The 9,103-nt window shown below is 38.3% G+C and overlaps 2 protein-coding genes across 2 annotated transcripts; both read left to right on the top strand.

Moving 5' to 3' along the window:
* LOC109948529 (uncharacterized mitochondrial protein AtMg00810-like) lies at positions 1,415–2,254 on the top strand. Its single transcript, XM_020561713.1, has 2 exons — positions 1,415–1,849; positions 1,931–2,254. The coding sequence occupies exons 1-2, from the start codon at positions 1,415–1,417 to the stop codon at positions 2,252–2,254; spliced, it is 759 nt and encodes a 252-aa protein (XP_020417302.1).
* On the top strand, positions 7,278–8,908 carry LOC18778520 (protein UNUSUAL FLORAL ORGANS). The gene has a single exon (XM_007213296.2). The coding sequence runs from the start codon at positions 7,278–7,280 to the stop codon at positions 8,595–8,597; it is 1,320 nt and encodes a 439-aa protein (XP_007213358.1). The 3' UTR covers positions 8,598–8,908.

The raw sequence follows: 9,103 nt of genomic DNA, 5'->3' as shown, positions 1-9,103 counted from the left end.
GGCGTTATCCCATTTTTTTTAACACCAAGGGTGTACTCCATGAGACTACGTGCCCTTAAACACCACAACAGAATGAGGTTGCTGAACGTAAAAATGGGCAGATCCTTGCTGCTACCTATGCTCTGCTGCTTGGTGCATCAGTTCCAAAGCAGTTCTGGATGGATGTTGTTACCTATGCAGTCTATCTCTTGAATCGTCTACCTTCACGAGTTTTGAATTTCCAAACTCATATGCAGGTACTGACCCATTACATCTATGCCTCTTCTATGCTGACTCTGTCTCCAAAGTTGTTTGGTTGTGTCGTCTATGTTCACCTCCATCATAATCAGAAGAGTAAGTTGGACCCATGTGCTCTCCGCTATGTCTTTTTGGGTTTCTCTCCTTATCAGAAAGGCTACCGATGCTATCATCCTGCAACCTGACGTCTATATGTCTCTATGGATTTTATCTTTATTGAGGATGAAATGTTCTTCTTTAATACACCCAAGCATGTCCTTCAGGGGGAGATTAGTAGTGAAGGACATAACTGGCTAGATTTACAAGGGGGAGTAGTATTGGATAGTTTGATACAAAGGGAAGAACTGACCGAACCTGTTGAACCTGCTACACCGGCTGAACCTGCTACACTAGTTGAACCTGCTATTTTAACTGATGTCACTACTGTCACTGAACCGATTGCCCCTATGAAGCTTCTCTAATATTACCCAATCAAGCTCCCCTAGATATTCCTGAGGTAAGTGCTTCTATTCTTACTTCTGATAATTCTTATGTTTTACTGCCTAGACGAAACCGTGGGGTTCCACCTGATCGTTACTCACCAAAAGGCAAAGCGAGATATGCTATTGCCCATTATGTGTCTGATTACAGGTTATCTCTTGAGTGCAAAGCGTTTGTGACCAGAATGGATAATATTAAAATTCCAACCCGTGTTGATGAGGCATTTAATTATCCAAAGTGAGCTGAAGCCATGAATATTAAAATGGAGGTGTTGCAAAAAAATAATACATGAGACATTGTTGGTTTACCAAAGGGAAAGAAGCATGTAGGATGCAGATGAGTGTTTACAGTTAAATATAATGAATATGGTACTATGGAGAGGTACAAGGCAAGATTAGTAGCTAAATGGTTCACTCAGACATATGGAGTTGATTATCATGATACTTTTGCACCTGTGGCTAAGATGAATATTGTCAGAGTTTTGTTGTCCTTAGCAGTAAACTTGGATTAGACCCTGAGACAATTTGATGTAAAAAATGCATTCTTACATGGTGAACTAGAAGAAGAAGTGTACATGAGTCGTCTTCCACCAGGGTAAGGGGTTACCGGTGAAATGAGGAACGTGTGCAAATTGAAAAAGGCGCTGTACGGGTTAAAGTAGTTTCCTCGGGCATGGTTTGGCAGATTTACCACAGCCATGAAGAAGTTTGGTTACCAACAGGCCAATATTGATCATACTCTATTCATTAAACATAGGGCTGGTAAGGTTACTTTGTTGATTATTTATGTTGATGATATGATTGTGACTGGTGATGATACTATAGAAATCGAAGGACTGCAGAAACATTTAGCATCTGAATTTGAGATGAAAGATTTGGGTAGTCTGAAATATTTTCTAGGAGTGGAAGTCACTCGATCTAAACATGGCTTATTTCTTTCACAAAGGAAGTATGTCATGGACCTGCTAGCAGATATTGGAATGCTTGACTGTAAACCAGCTGATACACTTATTGTTGAGAATCATAAACTTGGTGTTTATGTGGATCAGGTCCCAACTAACAGAGAAAGATACCAAAAGTTGGTTGGGAGATTGATTTATTTATCATTCACACGTCCTGATATTGCCTATGCTGTAAGCGTTGCTAGCTAATTTATGCATTCACCTAGTGAGGATCATATGGCTGATGTGATGCGTATTCTGAGTTACTTAAAGTCTGCTCCTGGCAGAGGTTTATTATTTAAGAAAAATAGTCACTTGGATCTAGAAAGTTACACTGACGCAGATTATGCAGGGAATATTACAGATAGACGTTCTACATCAAGTTACTTCACTTTTGTTGGTGGTAACCTAGTTACATGGCGTAGCAAGAAGCAAAATGTTGTGTCTCAGTCCTCTGCAGAGTCTAAGTACAGAGGGATTGCCCAAGGGGTTTGTGAAATACTGTGGTTGAGGTGGTTACTTACTGAAATTGATTTTAGACCGAATCATGCTACAAAGCTCCACTGTAATAATCAGTCTGCATTTGAAAATTGCTAACAATCCGGTGCAACATGATCGAACTAAGCATGTAGAAGTTGATCGACATTTCATTAAGGAGAAGTTGGAGCATAAGTTAATTTCTATACCTTTTGTGCCTTCTTTAGAGCAGCTTGCATATATGTTGACCCATGCCGTGTCAAAGCGCCGATTTGAAGACTCACTTGACAAGTTGGGCATTACCGATATCTATGCACCAACTTGAGGAGGAGTGTTGGCGTGAGTCAACGTTCCTATTAGGAATATAATTTGTTTCTATTAGGAATAAAATTTATATTTTATTGTAATTATCTAATTTGAGTAGAATTAGGAGATTTTGTACATATTTCCTATTTGTAACCACTTTGTATGTAGTATATATATTCTTCTTGGAGAGAAGAATAAACATATCAGTTTTAAACCCTAATTATTTTGAGTAATCCCTCTTGAAGATGGACCTTAGCTCCTCATTAGCTTCCATGCCTATTCTCCTGTTCCAAAAGAATGTATTTCAGACCATTTGTGTAAGAAGTAAAATAATGATTCCAATATGTTCTAATTACTTAAAAGTGCCCAAGTAGCTAGGATACAACTCTTAAGCAAAGGGTGAAGTACATCAATAAGTTCGCAGTAAAAATAACCTAAAACAAATGTCTTCTTTTTGTTAAAATTTTGAACAAATAGTCAAATGTTGTGAAAGTTACAGAAGAGCAAAACAGATGCTGAAACTAGGACTTCAGTATTTACCCTATTTTACAGCCCTTCTTTCCTACAAGAATCTTGCGTTGACTTAATTTTGGGAGTGATAAGATACTGTTCAATCCGAAGAGAGCCATCTCGCAACTCCTTCCAGTCCATCAACCGATGTTCAATACCGTATGGGATTTCCTAGAATAAGCAGAGATTGTCATTATTTAAGATTCTCAAATTGCTTATTTTGAGACCGTGGAGAGAATCGTTGAGCAGACAGAAATAATAGCCTCAAAGTACATACAAAAGTCGCTGAATCTTTACCTGATGGACATGTCCTAACAGCCTTTCTCGGACAACTTCTAATGATATATTCTTCATTACTTCCTCAGTCATGATGAATGGATCTTCCTCCCAAGATCTTTTGACAGCCTAAACATAAAAACCCACAGAAGAACTGAGATGTGGGATCTAGTACACAGCGTAACATTAGCTAGAAAGATAAGCAGATTCATGAAAATAAGTTAGTTTAGGTGCTTTACTCCATCAAGATAAATTTTAAAATACTTTTTCAAACCAAAACTTGAAAACAGAAGGAGGTGCACAAAGATTAGCAATCCAATTATAATTTCAATAAGCAAACCTTATTGGGTTCCCAAAAGACATAATTGCTTCTTACACTGATTAGAAGGACCAACTTATTAATAAAAACTATTCATCTACAAAAAACAGAGAGCCCAACGCATGAGGCCACCATCATTACAGGGTCCAGGATGGGTTAAATGGAACAAGAACAACCTTATCCTTGTACCCAAGGCTCACTCTCATAAATAAAAAATTATATGTTAAAAAAGAAAAAAAACTCAGACTAAAAATTATAATAGTCTTTCAAATTTCTGACCAGATATTAAGTGAGAGAAATAGCAGTGTTGTAGAATATGACATTTAGCAAACAATACATTTTAAAACAATAGACAGATGGTCAGATGTACTCTTAAGAACCATGGGTTCCAAGAAAACAATAAACCCCATCTCTCATTTTCTACAAGGAAACCTTACCTTTCATACCCAGGAAGATCTTTGAATTGCTCGGCAACTGTTAATAAATCTTTCTTCTTCCCAACTAAATCAATCTTATTCATACATAAAACTCTCTTTTGTATTGGGTGTGCTTCTGCTCCCATACGCTTGATTAATCCTATAACCCTTTGCGTCAGGTCTACACAGATGGAAATGAAAAGAACCAGGTGATCAGGGACCAAATAATATTGGAAGAGAGAGAGAGAGAGAGAGAGAGAGAGAGAGAGAGAGGTGAAAATTTGCCTAAATGGAACCTGGCTGTCATATGTATCTAGGTCTGATGCTTATGTTCATTTCATGCATTAGCGCTATCACATTTATGAACTATTATAAAACAAGCCCATATAATAGCTTGATAAGATAGTTTGTGGAGCCAAATGGTGGGAAATATTGTTCGAAGGAAAATGAAGAATAAAGCTTATGGAATATCAAATGGAATGGACCACTAACCTGGTAAGATGCCTATGGACGTCGAAAATAACTATGAGCTAGCTATATGAAGAGAGAGGGCTTCATCTTTTGAACCATGGTAAATCCGACCATGAAGAGAGAGCTTTCAAGCCACAATAAGTGAATAAATGAAGCGTAATTTCAAATCTGAACAACTTTAAGCAAATGCTGCATTGGATTTCTTTATTGAACTTTTTTCTTACTTAATTAAGAAGTGATTTTCAGATTTCTGTTTCTTCAATTTTGACTTTTACTTGTGTCATATGAAGTGAAAACTGATTTAACGAAGTATGCCATGCAAGAGCCTAGAAAACCTCAAGCGGCGGGGCGGGGAGAACCATATCTCTCTCTCTCTCTCTCTCTCTCTCTCTCTCTCTCTCTCTCTCTCTCAGACAACTATCACCACAACAAGATTAGACATGAGTGGAGCTATCTGACGCAGTAATTAATCAACTTTTGAAAGTCTACAGACAAAGAAAAACGTATTTAATTCACAAAAGCTTTGTTTTTTTACTGGTTTTTTGGGTCTCCTCTGAGAATAGTTTGAAGTCAATAATTCAATACCGAAAGGAAACCTACTCTCACTTTGATTTCCATCTAGAACATCTCTAAATGGAAATATTTTTTGAAGTACTATACCTGTTTGCTTGAAGGTAAATATTTGTATGTCTCTTCCCTAAAGAGGGTAAAGTAACAGTTAAAGCTCCATGAAATTTTGGGCAAGTCAAAGTTGCCAAAACCAAATAATGAGAAATGAAATCTTTGAAGCAACTAGAGGAGGAACTGAGGCCAAACAAGCTAGCTAGCCAAAGGAAGAAACTTTGAAAAGAAAGAAAAAGAAATCACAGAGAGAGAGAGAGAGAGGTGGTACTATAGCTACTGGGTTGCTTGAAGGGAAAACACAATTTCCAAATATGAGGAGTTCACCTTTTTCTAATATAGAAGTTTCTTGAGGGAAGAAATAAATTTCCAAATATGATTATCACTACTTTTTCCATTTTAGAAGCATGAACTCTGAGACATTAGATAATACTTAAAGATTGACAGAAACAAGACATGGTGATTGTTCTGACTTAGATTTGCTTCCCTTAACAAAACCAAACAAAAGCCAAGAGGCTTACAGAAAGCGAATATTATGACTCAAAGAAAGGAGAAAGAAAGTAGTCAGAAAGAGCAGATTACACAGCTTCTTTACACAGAAAGTGCATTATAATTATTATAATTGTAATTATAACATTATTTGAAGATCTCATCAAGTCTGAAACTTCAAGCCTGTCTTCAAAATAAAGTTTTTCGTTGTTCACGCCATGAACAACTGCAAAAACCCATCAATGAGATTGGATTGGACATATGATCTGACAAAGTCTTAGTGTCATACACCACCTGCATTAGGGTTGCATGATCCCTCTTGCACTAAGTCAAACATTAGTAATAATACCAACTTATTCAAATAGTGTTAATATAATTACTCGATTAGGTTTCCTTAAAAGTTAGGGTTATATTTCAATAATTGTTAACGTTGGAAAACCGGATAATTTGAACTTGAGATCCATTGTAACGTTGAGAAGAAAGAAATAAATTAGATCAAGAGTTTGATGGTCTTACCTTGTTGGGTTATTAAACATGGCAATATTTAGATGAGATTGTAATTTGTAGTTCACGTGTTAGTTCCGAAGTCTATGCCTTGAAATCTATAAGATGATATTTTGGACTCTAAGATCCAAAATTCATAAATCTCATCTTATTAAGTTACCTAATAAAATACTTAGTGATCTTAAATATCATCTCTTAGTCTTCCCTAATCCAAAGTCCAAAGGCTCTATACTCCTTGCCCTTCAATGACACTATACTGCCAGGAAACAAACACCAAATAGAATATATTTCTTCTTTAATGATTTTCCATCTGCTTACTGCCACATATAAATTATTCATGGTGCATGCTTGTCCGATCCCTTCATGAGGCTTCAACTCGTGGAAAGTTGAATTGGTGCATTCACGTTGAGGAGTTCGTACGTGTACAGTGTGAACAATGATCGATATTAATGCAAAGACCTCTCTACCTCTCTCTCTCTCTCTCTCTCTCTCTCTCTCTCTCTCTCTCTCTCATCTTAAAGTTGCACATATCTTAGCAACCTCGGCCTTGACAGAACAACACCAAATTGACTGATGCATCCATCAGAATCACTGCCCTCATTTCTCTCATAGGGAAAGAAATACAAAAGAAACCAATATGCAACAAAGAGAGAGAAATATCAGAACAAGAGAGGAGAGACCAAGTCACCTTTCCTATATATACACACATAATAAACTTGTCCACCGTAACCAAAACAAACCAAAGACCCATTAATTATTTTGAGTGTTAAAGATTTCCTCTTTACTTTTGCAATAGTGATCGCTTTTTCTTCTATATATGAGTGACCTTTTAGCACTTTCTCCTATCCTTCAACCCCTTCTCTCCAATCCCATGAAAGTTAACAACAAACCATCCAATTCATCAGGTGACATTTATCAGCCCAAACCTTTCTTGTTCTCCCAATTGAAATCGATCCCTTCTTAAAATAAAAACCCACCTGAGATTTTCCATCTTTATGTTCACATCATCCTGAACTTTCTCCAAACATAACCATACCAACCTTCCTCTCTTGGTGAACCAAAAACGAATTTCCACTTTTCTACATTTGAAAAAAGCAAGCATGCACGTAAGCCTTTATTTCCACAATTAGCTCACGCTTCAACTCCCTCCATTTCTTCGTTTCAACTCCACTGAATAAGTACTACAATCTAGGCCAAATTTACTTGCAAGCTCGTCATCATACACAAAAAGATGGAAGCTTTTCATCCTACTATCACCTTTCCCTTCTCCTACACCTTCAATACTACTAGTAGTGGACATGGTGGCATTGCTGAAAATATCAACACATCCAGTCCTAGTCCATGGATGGATAGTAGGATATGGAGTAAGCTCCCACACCGGCTGCTCGACCATGTCATCGCCTTTCTTCCACCACCGGCCTTTTTTCGAGCTCGATGTGTGTGCAAGAGATGGTATGCTCTGTTGTTCTCCAACACCTTTCTTGAATTGTACCTCCAAGTATCTCCGCGCCGTCATTGGTTCCTCTTCTTCAAGCACAAACGCCTCAAGAGCAGCTACATATACAGGAACAACAATATTGGAGGAAGCCATGGTGACAACAACAGGGCTGGTACTGATTGTGAAGGGTATCTTTTTGATCCTTATGAACTTGCATGGTACCGCCTTTCCTTTGCTCTGCTTCCCTCCGGGTTCTCCCCTGCTTCTTCGTCAGGTGGTTTAATCTGTTGGGTTTCTGATGAGGCTGGTCCGAAGACTCTCATTCTGTGTAACCCAATTGTTGGTTCTCTGACTCAATTGCCTCCAACTCTAAGATCAAGGCTCTTCCCTTCCATAGGCTTAAGTGTTAGCCCTTCATCCATTGATGTCACTGTTGCTGGAGATGACTTGATTTCTCCATATGCTGTGAAAAACTTGACTGCAGAGAGCTTTCATATTGATGGAGGTGGGTTCTTTTCATTATGGGGCACCAATTCTTCTCTACCGAAGGTCTGCAATTTTGAATCAGGTCAAATGGTTCATGTTCAGGGAAAATTCTACTGCATGAACTATAGCCCTTGCAGTGTGTTGGCTTATGATGTGGCAGCAAATAACTGGTGGGAGATTAAGGCTCCCATGAGAAGGCATCTGAGGTCTCCAAGCTTGGTGGAGAGCAAGGGAAAGCTGCTGCTGGTTTCTGCAGTTGATAAGAGTAACCTCAATGTGCCAAAAAGCCTGAGGCTTTGGGGCTTGCAGGCTTGTGGAACAACATGGATTGAGATGGAAAGAATGCCACAACAGCTTTATGTTCAATTTGCAGAGCTGGAAAATGGAAATGGGTTTCATTGTGTTGTCCATGGAGAGTTCCTTATCATAATGATCCCAGGTTCTGACAAGGCTTTGCTGTTTGATATGTGCAGGAAAAGGTGGCAATGGATCCCTCCATGCCCTTATGTTCATGCTGGGATAGATGGTGATTTGCATGGTTTTGCTTATGAGCCCCAACTTGCCACACCAGTCACAGGGCTTCTTGATCAGTTGACTACAATTCCATTTCAGCCTTTCACTGGTTAGGAGATTTCGTTTTGGCATGTGATGTGGGTGTTTAGCAGTAGGAGAAGCAGTGGTTGTGATGATAGGGAAATAGTTGGTTAGTCCAGTTTAGTCAGGAGCTACTTGTCAGAACTTTTAAATGATATGTGATGTCGTTTGTCAATCTCTTCTCTCTGGTCTGGTGTATCACATGAGGAGATAGTTCGCATGCATGACTAATATAATAATATTCCCTGGAATAAACTACAAGACTGGAGCATATGTAGGTTAAATCAGTTAGTGTAGTGTTTGCCTGCCAAGTTGTGGAAGAAGTTCTAAGTTTAAATTTTCCTTTCCCCATTGTATTTGCCTCGCTAGACTTTTATTCCGAGCCTTGAGTACAAATTCTAATGGTTATCTTAAATATCTGAGTTTAGACACCAAATCATACAAGAGAGAAACCTTGAATTTGTATTACACGGCTCAAATTAAAAAGTGAAGCAATGCCAAGACAGAGAATCCATTTCGATACTTACCAAGGGCGTAAA

This window comes from Prunus persica, chromosome G4 (assembly GCF_000346465.2).
Source record: "Prunus persica cultivar Lovell chromosome G4, Prunus_persica_NCBIv2, whole genome shotgun sequence".
Lineage (NCBI taxonomy): Eukaryota > Viridiplantae > Streptophyta > Magnoliopsida > Rosales > Rosaceae > Prunus > Prunus persica.
The sequence above is the reverse complement of the archived record's forward strand: the minus strand, read 5'-3'. Positions and strand labels throughout refer to the sequence as shown.